The sequence below is a fragment of the Xiphophorus couchianus genome, chromosome 3 (assembly GCF_001444195.1).
Source record: "Xiphophorus couchianus chromosome 3, X_couchianus-1.0, whole genome shotgun sequence".
In the NCBI taxonomy this organism is placed as follows: Eukaryota; Metazoa; Chordata; class Actinopteri; order Cyprinodontiformes; family Poeciliidae; genus Xiphophorus; species Xiphophorus couchianus.
Window position 1 is genome coordinate 7,358,928 of NC_040230.1, and position 15,915 is coordinate 7,374,842.

Below are 15,915 nucleotides of genomic sequence, written 5' to 3' on the forward strand. Positions count from 1 at the left end.
TGTACATTCAGTCTTCTTGAGTTCACATCTGACACTTGTTATAGAGAATGTGATGAACTATGAATAAAATTAAGTTGTTTTAGTAGGTGTTTATTGATATTTGCTTATTTGTATCCTTCAAATAAAATCAAATTAACTCACTGTACAAAAGTATCAATGAGGACAAGACTACAAAAAACAAAAAAAATACACAGCTTTATAAACAAACTTTACCAACAGAAAAGAAAAGTGTATATTTCTCTAACACCAGTGAATAGACAAGGCATAAAGTGTTCAAGGAAGCTGACCTGTGCTGGTTATGTTCATATGACCACAACTTCACTGTTTTTCCGTATATATGAACTATTGAGAATTTTTCAAATAAAACATCCAAGTCTGGTTAAATCTACCAAAATCCCAAAGGAAAATGTGTTATTATTTGAAATAATACATAATCTCAAAGATGGTGGCAGCATCACCAACTCTGGTGAAAAAAGTATTAGATTTTTTTGTGTGTGTGCAGTGAAAATAACATCTCAAATGTATTTGATAAAAAGAAACGACATACGACTAATTGTTCAACTTTTGCAAAGCAAAAGATCACACATACCTAATAAAAATATGTCCTTTACCATTAAGCCACCAAGTACCCATGTTTAAATGTATTAGCATGTGGTTAAATATTTGTGAAAAGATGTAATCTTCAAACAGAATATTATGGGTTTGATTCAGAAATTGAAGAACTGTGAATAGGTGTATTTGTTATCATAAAACAAAATTATACTTCAAACAGGCTTTTGCTGTTTGAAGTAATCTTCAAAAATCTGCATGCATATATCTAGTAAAAATGAAGTCCCCTCACCAAAAATAGTTGGATAGAAGCTACAAGTTCAGGCATTATATGTATATATACCCTGATTTCCTAAGGTAATACAGTGTTTCCTAGTTTGTTGTTGAACAAAGAATTCACAATTTTCAGACAAAATGTCAACCTGCTCTGTCATTATAACATATATGCATAACTGGGAGAAATTTCTAATCATTTTTGCTGCCTATGTAGAGACAGAAGGTTTATTTGGGAGGCGTACATCATGACAGCAGAAGGATCAGTGCCAGCATGACAGTGAGGATGGGAGAGGCCACCATACCAGGACAGAAGCAAAAAATGCTATAAGAGAAAGAAAAACATCCTGAGAATATGCATCAATTCAGCCATGCTGTATTAAGTTTAAGTATAAGCTATGTGTTTTAGTGCAGTCGTAATAAAATTTTGTGTTATTTTACTGCACTTTGAACGTATGTGATTTTCAACAACCAGGTCAACACTGAAGAGGATCAAATACAATTTAGAAGGTGTTCCCACGGAAAATGTATTTCATCAAACTTTAAAATGTCGATCAGTTTTAAATTGATCAACATTGGACTTTGTGAGGGCCACCATGTAAAACAGTTCACGTATAGACACCATCTACAGTACAGACCAAAAGTTTGGACACACCTTCTCATTGAATTCAATGAGAAGGTGTGTCCAAACTTTTGGTCTGTATTGTACATAAGTGCTATTTGTTTCTCTTGACTGTTTTCTTCTCTATTTGTAGCTTCAATCACATATTTAAATAAACTAAACTGTCACAGTTTGGAGCTCTAATAAAGAAATTTCCAAATAAAAATCCTAAGTGATTTTGAGCATAATGACAAAGGTTTATTGTTAAACTCAATGTTTACATATTCAGTTGACTTTTTGTTAAAAGTGTGACATTTTAGCTTAAATTGCCATATTATAACTGTTTTTGGATTTTCTTTATTAAGACATTTGAAGACATCCATTCAAGGTGGATACAAAGTGGATTATTGTGGGCATGACATGAAAGTAAAAAAAAAATCTGAAATGAAAGCAATAATACTTTACAGAGAAATGGACAAATATGAATGACCCATCACAGGCACCATCTTTAAGGCTTTGAGAAATGAAATGGTCATTAAATTTGGGAATACCTGTCATCTGTCGTAGTAGGTGGTGGAATCGTCGTGGTTGAGATTCTGAAAAAATAAAAGCGTTATTGCACAATGTAATTCTTGCTGCCTATTAATATCTACAGCAGCATAATTTCAGCAACAAAATAAATTGTGATGTGTGAATTATGTTATCATTACCTTGACTAACCTTCTAAAAGTTGAATTTAAACATTTGATCATCTAGCTAAAAATACTGCAATATTTTCTACTCATACAAGCAGACCCATTAATCTGGGTATACCTGTTGTCTGTCGTCGAATCCGGTGGTGGAATGATGGTGTATGGGGTTCTACAAAAGTCAAAGGATTATTTTACAATTTTATTTTTTAGCAGCCTGTATATCTTTAGTACAGCACTTACAGCTAAAACATATATGTTATGTCTGTTTATGCTACGTATCTGTGTTGTATAGATTGTATCGGAAAAACTGACTTCACTTGAAACATAAATTGGTAAAGGCATAGATAATTCTAATTAAAGATTAAAAGTAAGCAATTTTATTTGTAGAAGCGATTACTTGGGGAAAGTAAATAGTAAATTTAAACTATGTCAACCTTTTGCTAATTTATCAATATGAATGTGTCCTAAACTAGTACGTTTAAAATCTTTTGTTGTTATCCTTAGATGAATTCTAATGTTGTTCAACTAAATAAAACCCTTTCAAAGCTTTGAAATATGCTAGTCATTTTTAAAAAAACGACTAGCATAAAACTACAAAATTTTGCAGTTTTATCAGATATTTGGGTTTTTGGCAGGTCACACAAATCCCAAGTGTTGCCACTGTATGGTTTTATTGCTTCCATTGCTTAAAAAAAACATACTTTTTAAGCATGGTTTTATTGTCCTTGGATTTAAAAGAGAAAGTGATTCAAGATATTTGTATTTAAAATAAAATGGGTAAAATAATTATCATGTCTTATAAGAGATGGATTAATGGTAGGTTAGAACTTGTGACAAAAAACAGAAGTGAAAGTTGCAAACACACATTCAACTAAGCAATTAAAGAATATTAAACAACCCATCACAAACTGTACGTAAAAGGTTTTGACAAATAACTTAAATAAAGTCATTAAATTTGTGAATACCTGTCATCTGTTGTGGTATCAGGTTTTGGAATGGTGATGGGTGAGATTCTACAAAAACCAGAGAACCATTGAACAAAATAATCTTTTCAGCCTATTAGCTGTGACAAAATACGTATAGCTACAATATCAACAATCCTTTTCAGGAATTTGTGTTGGTTGGCAAAACCTTTTGTCTGTAGTGGGAGGTGGATGGATGGTAGATGAAGTCCTGCAAAATTATATCCAAACATTTAAATATTTAGTAATATCAAATATATCTAGCAGGCTTTGACAAATACAGTGGCCATTAAATTTGAATACCTGTCATCTGTTGTTGTATCAAGTGGTGGAATGATGGTGGATGAGATTCTGGAAAAAATCATTAAAAAATATTCTAAGATTAGTACCAGGCTTAGCCCTAACCCTAACTCTAGGAAATTCTGCAAAAGAAACAATGTACAATACAATTTTTGCAGCCTATTACTTCTAGCAAAATACTTGTAGTTTTATGAATTGGCATGTATGTAAAGAATGTTACCATTATAGCTGTGATATTTTACTGACCTCAAAAAACCTTTCTTAACTTGTTTGCAGTTTTTCTGACAATCAAAATGTCCCTAACAGATTTTATCCTGTACTTGCAAACATTGTGACGTATGCTATTTCATAGAAATCTGAATCGATAATTCAAACTCAAATGAAAAAAATAGCAATTTCATTTGTAGGAGTGATTGCTTGTTAAATGTAGGTGGAGAATTATTTTAATTAGGCCCACTTTTTGGTAATATTTTTACTCATCAAGTCCTTTTGAGGGATTTGTATTAGTTATGTCTTGTAAAAGTTGCAATGCTTTATTTCAATTAGTCTCTGCATATGGAGATATTGGAAATGTGAAACTATGGCATCAAATGTGGCACTACCTGTTGCCTGTAGTGGGAGGTGGATGGACAGTAGATGAAGTCCTGTAAAATTATAACCAAACATTTAGCTACAAAGCAAAAATAAATACTTGACTTACTATTGATGTTACATACCTTACACAGCTCTTAAAATGTCACTTTCTCATTTAATCAGATCAAATTTTATGTTTCTGAGACAGAATTGTATTTTTTTTAATATTATGCAAATGCCAGAATAACCTTTAGTATCTTCAAATTCAAAAGTATACACACTTTAAGAATACTGTTGTGTGACCATTGGAAAATCCCTAGCCTGGTAAAAACAGCCCCCTGTACTATACTTTGCTACATTCAGGGACTCCAGGTTCCTGGAGGCATAGATTGTGTTGCGGTTTTAAATTTTACCCAACAGTGTAACAGTGGCAATACTTACAGTATATTTCCATTATATTCTACTTACAGTATAAAGGTATCAAAAGTTTGAGAAATATGAAATCAATAGGCATCAGATGTGGCATACCTGTCTGTAGTTGGAAGCGGATGGATGGTAGATGTAGTCCTGTAAAATTATAACCGAATATTTAAAGTAAAAGGCATATTTGTGTGTTTATATTATAGCTATAAGGCTAAAAAAGTTGATTTTGCATAATAATTCCTTTAAGAACAACAAGCTTAAATAACTAAATTTATACTTTGATTGAAAAGTAAGAAATTTCAGTTCTGATCAATACTTCACAAGTATTTTTTTTTATTTTTTATTTTTATTTCTACAACAAAAAAATGAAGGTAAAACATCTGTCATTTCTTGTTAGAGGTGAAAACTAGTGAGAACTAATAAAATTCTGAAAACAATATACCAGCAAAAAAGAAAGCAATAAACACATTATTTACAGAATAATTAAAAACATGGACAACCCATCACACCCACTCTGTCTTCTGCTTTGAAAAATATGATGGCCAATAACATGTGGGAATACCTGTTGCCTGTTTTTGTAGGAGCTGGTGGAATGATAGGTAGAATAATGGTGGACCACGTTCTGCAAAAAAAAGAAAAAATAAATCTGACTCATATTTGTAGCTACATCAATTGTCATGTGTTTAAAGTAAGCTATCATTGAAGCTATGGACTATAGATGATCTCATAAAACATTTTAAAACCTATTGCTAGGTTTACAGATAATTACATATAATCACAGATAATCACAATCTTGTCTAACATATTTTATTTAATAAAAAATGTGAACGTTCTATTTAAAGCTGAACATTTAGTAAATTATGTGTGGGAAAGAATTTTTTCAAATTATAACAATCAAACAGTCGCTCAACAAGACATGGGTCTAGTGCAAACAGTGCAAGAACTGGGCATTGGGACTGCACTGTAATTCAGGACAACCTCTGTACATCTATCAAAACTGTGATTCAGAAAGTAAATAAATAAAATGTGGGCAGGCCATATCCTGAACTATTGTAATCAATTTGATTCTGATTTTTAGACCCTAATATTTTGAAGAAATTAGGTTTTAAATGTGTCAATTCATGGCATATAAGATGTCGTTGCCTCTATATGTTTTTTCAACGAAGAAATTAGACATTGTAAATTGAAAGATTGTATTAAAACTAATTATTCTCCAGAAGCCTCATTCCTAAATTATTTCCCATTAAAATAAAATCTAAATACAATTACAAGCTGTATTTGGTGGTAGAAATATTTTTGAAAAAAATTATTTTGAGAAGGATAAAGTTACTCGGTTCTGGCAAGACATTTATGGGTTCAATCACAGAATGAAATGTGATTGAGTAAGCATAGCGTTTTTTGAAAATTAGATGAAAGGAAAAGTGTGACAACTTTTTCTTTTGTGTATTGAAAGGAATAAAAGGAATCCTTTTATGTATTGTCCCCTACACAAACAGATATTTTATTTGCAAGATGGAAATGAAATGCAAAGTGAGTCAAGGCCTCTGTATTTGCAATAACTCTGGACTCTTCATAACATTGGCAACAATTGATTTTCTTCATGCTTTGCAGATAGGTTCATCTGCAAACCATGAAGAAATGTCCAAACAACTCTCAACAAATTGGCAATACCTGTTGTCTGTAGTGGGAGGTGGATGGACAGTAGATGAAGTCCTGTAAAATTATAACCAAACATTTAGGTACAAAACAAAAATAAATCTATGGCTCATGGGTGATGCTGGATACATTGCATGTTTCAAAGGTCACTGTCTTGTTGAATTAGGCCAACCTTTTAGTTTTCTAAGTCAGTTAGAAATACCACCATTTTTAATATTTTCTAGATGCCAGAGTATCGAGAGGGAAAACCTTTTTGAAAAATTTTGTGCTGAAGCAAACGTAACTCAGTTATACACCAGTTCTGAGGGTTAGGGGCTAGGGTAAGGGTTAGGGGTTTTTGGAATCAGCCAAAACTCCAGGTTAGCCATTGTGAGAATCTTGTGGGAGAATACCCACAATTTGACCCAAGATAGAAGACAAATTTACCAATTCAATTAAACTGTATGTGAATGTGTGAATTAATAGAAAAAATGATCTTTCCCATATTCCAGCAATTGAAATAATTTTCGTTATTGTAACTGACATAATACAGGGAAAGTTTGGTCGAATTTAATTTCAAATGGTGATAAAAATAATAGTTGTCCTTTTCTGCAATGCAGGTAGAAGTTTGGTTTTGGCTGTGTATGTAGCCATGACACAAACCAGCTAACTTTTCTTTACAGAGAAAATTAACTTTACCTTGGTCACCTGCACATTTGACTTGTACTATATTATGATGCGTTCATCACAGCCTACTGTTCAATGTTACAGCACTGTTTCAATAGTTATATTCAAAAACAATCTGACTGATGGTAGATGAAAGTTATTAAAAAATACAAGAGAAGAAAGTGATAACTTGTTTTGTCTTTGCACAGTGTTATAAAAATAAACAGAATTTAATTTAATTAAACAATAACGATAGGAATAAAGCAAATTATTCACCACAGAAATGGGAAAAAATAACACATTTTAGTTTGCACTGGATATATTGCTTGATTTGAAAAAATAAAGTGTAATCAAATGTGTGAATACCTGTCTTCAGGTGTTGTAGAAGGTGGGTTGATGCTTGGGGATACTCTGTAAAAGTCAGAGCAAAAACTGAAATCTATATGTATTTCTAAATAATTTCCTTATAGAGCTTTGTCTGTAAATGCAAACTTGTCAGAATTAAGTTATAATTTACTTGACAATTTGTTTTACCGTGCAGAGCATGGACTTTCATTCCGATTTGGTGGAGGATTTGCTATGTTCACTGGTCTTAACTGAGGACATGGTAAAGTTGTTCCATCGATTAGTGGGGTGAGATCTATCAAAGGACAAAACTATCAGTTATAAAAAAGACAGTCTTGTGACATTATATGTAGTTTGCAAAATTATTTTAATTAAAACATTTCACCTACCTTCAAAGTTGAACATGAAAATGGCACTTCCTCCCTTGAGGAACTCTCTGGATTGCAATTCTTGTAATGTTACAAAATAGTTGTATCCAAAGAGAGGCCCATTATAGATTAGTTCTCCATTCTCATTAAATGATCCAAATTTAGTCTTCCTGGGATTGTCCCAGACAGAGGAATCTGTTTATATGACACACAATACATGAGAATACGCGTTCGTTTTTTAACAACAACGTTTCTGCAAAATATCAACATTTTATGATAAACTTACTAGATAATACTTGATTTTCATTAGAAACAAAACTGTATTGCTTGGACATTTGCAGTTGCTTGTTCGGGTTTTGATCCATCAACTGGAAAATCATATGTCTTTGCAGACAAGGATATTGCAGCTGGTTATCATTCTTACTAGACAAGAGTTGCACGAACAATGAAACAGATTTTTGGTTAAAAATAGTGGCTACACGGTATGCATAGCCATCTTTGGAGAATTGTCGTGGGCTGTAAATTATGGCTCCATTTCTGCTTGTGTTTAAAAGAATCTCCAAGTCATCAATTTGCCAGGCAAAGTGTGGACACTCTGTCTCTGAGAGATTGATGTCATCAATTGAGAAACCTCCTGTGGAGTTTCCTGCTCCTTTCCGAACCTCAAACACCACCTGGAAGTCCTTGGTGGCATTCAAGAAAACATGGTGGAGCGTCCAGTGAGATGTTGGTGAACCTAGAGTAAGAGGTTTTAATTTACTATGCTACACAATTTTAATATTACAACATGCAAAAGTAGAAAGCAAAGACTTAAGATTTTGTATTTTAACAGTCTGACTTTACCAGTAATTTGTTCCATAAGGCGGAGAGTTCCTGTGGTGTCCTGCTCATTCTGAAACTCTCTGATCCAGATATTAAGTTCATCTAACGTATTTCCGCTGTGGAAATAGTAGAACTGCAGACACTGGACATTACATGCCCTGGTCGGCTTCACTACCTCCGTTTCCAGTCGAGCTGAATCTCCCTCTTGTCCTGATGTTGTGCTCACATGGATGAAGTACCCAGTTTCTTTAACTGCAAATACGTTGATCAAGATAATGTTTCTCATAAATCAACTTCATCTATATCATAGACAACTCAATATATTTTAATATGTTCAGGCAGAAATTATGTTTGCATAACCATGGTAAAAATCACTCAATTTTGCAATAAAGCTAGTAGTAGGACAGGAAATAAACCTCCCTTAACATTCCATCTTTATGATTCCTAAAGAGGGATTGTTTCTTCATTTCATTTTATTGAAATGGTCTTCAATATATTATTACTGAAACAATCTTTGCTCAAAGATGATTTAGAAAGGTGTAATTCAGCAAAAATACCAAACAGTTAAATTATATATTATTGGCTCAGATTTGTATACTTTCCATTGCTCTTCAAAGCCATAAGGGGAAAATAGTCATAATATACAAAGTGCAAATCTCACCGTTATCTCCATTTCCACTTGGCAGACTGGTATGGTCAGAACTGGGGCCTCCATAAACTTGAGTAACAACTTCCCAGCTAATCCCACCCTGTGAGCAGCGGCTCATTTGGCACATCGTTCCATTCGAAAAGCCACAGTAAGAATTAAAGGCAACAGTTGAGCCTAAGATGGCAAAAAAGAAGAATATAATATATTTTACAATATATTTTCATTTATAGCTAATATTTAAAGCTTAGCCTAGGCCAAATTCACCTGGCCTAGGCTAAGCTTTTCAAAATTACACAAAGTTGTTTTTATGTAAGACAACACATTGTTATTAAAATCTCCAAAAAGTTCAGGTATGAACCAAACATTGTTTGACCGGAGTATACTGGTGCATCTCACTAAATTAAGACATCACTGAAAGAGCTTTTCATTTGATTAAGTCAGTAAAACAACTTAAACACATTAAACAATTTTACTGTGTATACAGTTGCATATTTCAAGCATTATTTCTGAAAATTTTAATGATCATTTTAAAATAAAAATGAGTTTCTCATGAAATTACAATATCATGTAACCCCAATGAAAAGCTTCTTTATAAAAACTGAAACATTACTTTTGGCCATTTTATGGCCTCCAGGATCAAGACTATGATTGAAGAAGAAGAATTACTTTATTCATCCCAGCAGGGAAATTATTTCGCAGTTACAGCAAGAATTTTTTATACACAGATAAACACACAAACGATAGGAGCTGCGTCTGCAGGCAGCCAGCTGAGCCGGCGTCATTTTTGAAGGAGGACATGCGGCAAAGGTCGTCAGGACCGGGAGTCGAACCCACGACGTCCGCGGGTGTAAGGCCTCCAAATGTGGGGCGTGCTAACCCCCTGCTCCACCACCCCCTGCTGGCTTGATGGTTTTCTACCAGTAAAGGACAACTTCCACATAGAGTGTGAAACCACAGAATGTCATTGCCAAAGCAGCTGCCTTTGTTGTATTCAAGTGTTTTATTGATAAATGGAATGAAAAAAAAATGTGGCAGAAGGAGAGGGACAAGCAATCAGGATTCCCACAGCTAAATTAAGATTTCCAAGACTGGAAGAAGAGTGGAGAGAGTCAAACCAGAATCAAAGTTATCTGAGATCCAGTGGGAAATTTTCACTGTAAGTGATAATTTATCTTCTGGTGTTGGTCCAATGTGTTTTATCTACACTGAAGTCAAAACAATCACCTACCAGGACGTTTCTGCATTCTTCCCTCTGTTGACAAACTATGTGGAAATGCAGATTTACTTTCCTGGAAATACTGACATCTGTGCTTGATCATGTAACAAATTCACATGGCCTAAATGCCACAAGTGAGTACTGTTAAGAAGATGAGTGACATCAGAGCTAACACTGCAGACAAGATGAAGACCACTGTTAAAGCAACAAGCATTAAACACCTCAGCAGACCTGCAGGCTGATCAAATCCATGCCGTAGATTATGCAAAAGGATCCCCAACCAAAGGTGGTTTATATCATTTACAGTACATGGACATGTACTGTCCATGTACATGTCGGTAGAGGAGCTTTTAAGTCATCTTATGGTTCCAGGAACACTGGAGGGACCATATTTATCAAATTCAACAGAACTAAACACTTGACATTTGTTACTATTTCACTTTATATACTGTATATATATATATATATATATATATGTATATATATATACATATATATATATATATATATATATACAGTACTTACTTTACTTTGCTTTTAAAATGGGATTATTAAGCAAAATAACTATAAAAACTATTTTTGATGATGTTCACATTTATTGAGATGCACCTGTAGCGTATTTTACAGGAAAGATGAATTTGCTGCACCCTTTGGTTTCAACATACAAATATGTTAAAAAATACAAACAAAACTCAAATGTTAAGCATAGCAGCTTGTCCAAAAGTACAGAAGTTATGATAGAAATTATAATTTGACCACAGCACTTTAAACAATCAATTTACAGCAGGCTTAACAATGTTTTGTGACTTACTGCAGTTGTAGCGGAGGTTCAGCTCTAGAGCATCACTAGAACTCATTTCCAGCCTTTGACCAATCACATCTTGGAATTTGGGGTTGATGGTGATAATCGTAGGGCCATTGCCATTTGAGAATGCATTTTTGCCATAGTGCATCACCGACATGTAGTCATATGGGACTCCATATGTAGTGCTTTCATTACTCCTAGCCTTGACGAAATTATTCTCTTTCCCTGGGTGGCACAAAACAGACTGCACTTTAAAAATACTATGGTATATGATGCTCTCATTACAGCCAACTTTCATGAAATTCCTCTCTTTACCTAGATGACACAAAAAATACACATTTTTGCACTGAGAAAAACTTAATTAATTAAACACATCACAGATTTTAACAGACTAAAAAATACACAAAAAAATAAGTGTTCTACCTGCTAGTATGTTGGCGAATTCAATGAGTACATAATCATCTCTGTCATATCTAGACTGTTCATGGTAGAAACCAAGAGCATGAAGAAGCTCGTGCTCGACAACCCCAAGGGTATCACAGCCTGCACCAATAGAGAGGTCCTGGCCATTGGCAAGTTGTCGACCAATATATGACCAGCAACTGCAAGGGAGAAAGGCATTATTCAGGTATTGTTGAGACGTAAAACCACAAGCAATTTGTTCAGAGGAATCTTGCTCTCAGTATAACAATACATTTCAAAAATACAGACACAGTTTGTTTAAACTAATAACACAAGGATCAATGTGTTATTTTTCATGTCTGACCTACACTGTCATACTGATAAGAAGTGAATAAGACACTCAAGGAAACATGAAGAAATCTGACAGTGGGCAGATCAAACTTTGCTGTACACTGAACTGCTGCACCATTGTAGAAGACTCATGTTTCAGTTACACAAATAAGTAAAAATTAACAAGTTTAGTTGAAAGTAAGCAAAATAAGAAATCAAAGATAAAGATAAATTACCCGTCTAACTTCTGGATCTTAATGTAGTATTCCTCAGAATCCCAGGGTTTGAAATCAATGCATGACTTCACTCTGAACTGTTCAAAGGCTCTCATGATGACTCCTTTAGCATTCAAGTCTTTCATTTCATGAGGAATTTCAAAATGTTAGAGAATAAAGAACAAACACATAATAATTTTTAGATAGTATGTAACGTAGCATTTCTGTTACTTATTACACGACAATAAATACCAATAATGTTAATTCAAAACAAACCATTTGGATGTTTAAATCTTTCTCCCTCAAACAAAGAGTGAATGATTTTACTTGAACTCAGTCATGCACAGCATTGAGCGCTTCAGCATTTGTTATACGTTTACTCTGTTGTGTCAGTTTGGCCATTCAGTTGCAACTGATGGCCATTCAAACTGAGCCAGGTTCTCCTGCAGCTTGTCTGCTGTTCAAAGAGAGGTGTTCCTTTCCACTGTTGCCACATTCTTCTCAAGAAATTAAAACACTAAAATGCAACTACCCAGAAGTATGGTTTGTCTAATTGTCTTCTATAAAAGAAACATAATATTTACCCAGGCCTTTATCCAAGACATATGGCACTGGGGATGTCCATAGTTGATCTCCAGGAAGAAGGGTGCTCCTTTGAAAGTTTGGAGGCTAACAAGGAAGAATGTGGTGCATAGACATAGAAGACAACATGCCTACATAAATGTTGTTCTAAAAGCTGCATTTAGTCGCTTATAGTAATACTAAAACATACCTCCCGGATGTCGTCAAGAGTCAAATCTAAGATCAGGGAATAATGTTACTTCTTTTAACAAAGAAAGTTGGATAGCGTGTTAGCAATTCACAGACAAAACTCAAAAAAGGTTTTTAACAAAAAGTTAAGAAAAGTCACTTTACCTTCCTCATTTGTGTTGTTTTCAACCCCTAAAACACAAACAGGCTTTTCGTAAATTCATATTACCAATAAAAAATCACTTAAAAACAGTAGTGAAATCTACAGAGTAATATAAAGAAAATGCATGAAACTTACCGACTATTTCTCCATGTAACTGGAGTCAAAAAGAATTAAAATTAATATATTATTAACAAACAAAGTAAACCAAAATTTACATTGTTTCAGGTGTTTCTGTATCTTGAATATATTTGTAGGTTTTACAGGTTTAGACTAAAATTTTACAACATAGTAAACACTAGATCATTTACACATCAAACTAAGACAAAAGGTTTTGTTTTTTAAATGTTCCTACACTGAAAACAATTACTCTGTGGTGAAGTAAATTTAACATACGGTAGCTAAATCGATGAAATCATAAATAAAAATTCAAGTTAGTATCTTCACACAAACATACATATGTAGTATTGAGGTCAAAAATATTTGTTCAGGATGCAAGATATTGTAATTTCTTTCAGAAAATAAATTAAGTATGAAGAGCATATCTTTTTAAGTTCATCCACACAAAAAACACTCTTGTTAGTAATACATTTTTTAGGACACTGATTTATATGTGACAGTAGGGATTGTCCCAACAGCAAGATGTCCCACAATGCTTTGTACCAGCAGCAGTAGCAAATAATTAAAAAACATTTTTATTTGTTGAAAAAAATTGTTTTAAGATGTTTAAGGTGTTCATCAAGAATGAGGCTAGCTTGCTAGCTTTTAGCATTTGCATTTGCATACAGGAAACTGCACCACAAGTGAGTTGTATGCTCATTTTCATGAACCCTACTCAGCGATGGTATAGCGTTGTATATTATTGTGCTTGTTCTACACAAAAAGTGAACAAACAATCATTGCTTTCCATATTTTCTGCCAAAGTTTGAAACAAATAAAAAGCAGGAGTAAGAAACTGTTTCACTCAAATATATATTTTTAAGTAGTTTCTAAAAAAAAACCTAGGCTTTGGTTGTTTATTAAGTAACTACAACATAGTCAAATATATTAAGTTAACATAAGACTTTGGTGTACTTGCAAATTTAATTTACTACATTAAAAAAGTAGAATAATTAACACAAAGTTCAGTGTTGCTGAATCTACTTGACAAAAGTTTGCTTTACTTGGATCTTCATTTTATGTAACAAAATAAATAAGTACTTCAAACAAATAACAGTCTTGCTTGTAAACATATATAACTTATGCAAATAGTTGCCTTCATTTTTTAAGTAAATAGGGCAGCATATTTTTATTAGTTTATTTCCAATAGTCGCTGGGAAAAAGGCCAAAAACACACTGAACAGTTTTCCATTTCTCTCATAGAACAACACAGACACATACAGGACAAACAACCATGCGCTCACACCCTCATACATAAGGGGAGTTTTTAGAGTAACTACACTCTTTGTGAACTGCCTTAGAATAGAGCAGGAGTTTTTAAAGAGACGTAGGCACAATTTCTAGGTGTTAAATTATAAAGTCAAATTTCTTTTAAGTCATTTTAGATATATACAGCATTTTTATAACAACTGAAAGTAACATAGTTACCTGATTGTGCTATGTAATGATACTATGTGGCTGGAAAACATATAATAATGCCACTTTAAACATATGAAGCTGTCAATTGATCTTTTTTGTAGCAATTATTCAGGCTGGTGGTGACAGAATATTGATTTGGGATGACTACTATGTCACAAAGCTTATTAAAACTATTTTTGTGAACATAACAATGTACACACAAACTCTCCACAGTCACCAGATCTCAATCTGGTAGAGAACCTTTTGGGTGTGGTAGAACAGGAGATTTTTTATCATGTATATGCTGCCAACAAATCTGCAGTACCCTGTAAAACATTTGAAGGTGGCTTAACTTGAAGAGTCAGATCAATGTAACATACTTCCATCTCACTCAGAGTGCAACACAGGACACAAAAAACATGCCACTAACCACACTAGAACATTTTTAAAGTGCTAACCTCAGAACCCTGGTGTTTCAACTCTGGGAGGTATGACACAATTAATACAAAGTTAACATAACTTACTACTGTATGTTTGTCTTTCGCAAACTCACACATTTCAGTTCACAAGACTTATCTGACTTAAAGAGTACTATAGAGTAGGCACAACTAAATGTGGCTCAAATGTTTGACAGTGTACCTGCATGATGCTGTCATGACAATTGGGACTCTTAAAATGGCTGTTAAGGGTATTTTGACATAAGACCTGAAATGAAGATCTTAAATAATAGTTTTCTTTTTTAGATACTACTTTAGATACTACTTTGTCAAACTCTTGGAGATTGGACTTTTCAGGTTGTGGCCCTGTTGTGGCTCTGGAAATCTCTACTGCTGTCCCTGCACTGCATGAACTCCAACGACCTTTAAAAGAAACAGCTAAGATCACTGTTATACCGAGAGTATTTAATTAGGTTGCTACCGTTTATATCATGTTTTTTATTCTCGATTTTATGTTTGCATCTTTGTAAAGCACTCCATGATTTTAATGTCTGTGACAGGTGCTATATAAATAAATTTTACTTATTTATGTACTAATTAAACTAATTAAACAGTTAGCAGCCACTGGAAAATGCAGATGGATTGCTGGATTGAATTATTACAATCATTTTCACCAAATTTTCATCATTTTTCTTGAGTTTTTTACTATTACATAAAACAGCAAAATTATTCTTATTTCCTAATATCAAACCGGTTGACATTTAAACTGCAGTTTATGCAACAATATACTTACGCCAGGGATGGAGAGTCCTGAAGAATGTGCAAGGTGTACCAAAAGAAAAATGTAGCCTTTCATCTTCATGTTGTCTTTAATCTTAATCTAACCTTAAGCTTCACAGAAAATACATTAGATGTTAAAATACTTTAATCCAGTGAAGATGCATGACTTTCACTAGATTCCATAAATTTTACAGTAATTAATTTCCTACCTGTATGAAGACTTTCAGAAGCTCAGAATCTGTTCAACTGAGATTCCAAACGAACAGGAAGGACTTTTAAAATCTCATTATGTTGCAAAACAGGTTGGATCATTTAAAAGCGTCAACGTCATACTGAAAGGCTTTGCTTTGAGGTTGTTCTTATAGTAGTCGGCAGGCCTTCTTCTTTTGCAGCTGTCACACATTA

At 33.6% G+C, this 15,915-nt stretch overlaps 1 protein-coding gene across 11 annotated transcripts; it reads right to left on the reverse strand.

The window, feature by feature from the left end:
- Positions 1–74: 74 nt before the first annotated feature.
- Positions 75–15,915, reverse strand: LOC114141730 (meprin A subunit beta-like). 11 transcript variants are annotated; one of them, XM_028012476.1, is made up of 25 exons: positions 15,720–15,913; positions 15,524–15,621; positions 12,875–12,893; positions 12,742–12,768; positions 12,599–12,624; positions 12,411–12,495; positions 11,848–11,965; positions 11,303–11,481; positions 10,886–11,104; positions 8,871–9,032; positions 8,231–8,461; positions 7,674–8,123; positions 7,409–7,582; positions 7,209–7,314; positions 7,041–7,085; positions 6,045–6,086; positions 4,936–4,995; positions 4,479–4,517; positions 3,980–4,021; positions 3,381–3,428; positions 3,247–3,288; positions 3,081–3,128; positions 2,237–2,284; positions 1,975–2,019; positions 75–1,147 (listed from the first exon to the last, which is right to left on the reverse strand). In XM_028012476.1, the coding sequence occupies exons 2-25, from the start codon at positions 15,590–15,592 to the stop codon at positions 1,069–1,071; spliced, it is 2,403 nt and encodes an 800-aa protein (XP_027868277.1). In that variant the 5' UTR covers positions 15,593–15,621; positions 15,720–15,913; the 3' UTR covers positions 75–1,068. The 11 variants fall into 11 exon arrangements, with proteins under 11 accessions (XP_027868277.1, XP_027868282.1, XP_027868279.1 ...); XM_028012481.1 differs by lacking the exon at positions 4,936–4,995 and having other exon boundaries at positions 15,720–15,915; XM_028012478.1 differs by lacking the exon at positions 4,479–4,517 and having other exon boundaries at positions 15,720–15,915.

Bases quoted from the DNA above. Each gene is read 5' to 3' on its own strand.
- LOC114141730 (XM_028012476.1), bottom strand. From the start codon at position 15,592: ATGAAGATGAAAGGCTACATTTTTCTTTTGGTACACCTTGCACATTCT. The intron at 8,124-8,230 runs GTAAAGTCAGAC...CTCTTACTCTAG, and splicing joins CCTTATGGAACAAATTACTG to GTTCACCAACATCTCACTGG. The intron at 7,315-7,408 runs GTAGGTGAAATG...GTCCTTTGATAG, and splicing joins TTTCATGTTCAACTTTGAAG to ATCTCACCCCACTAATCGAT.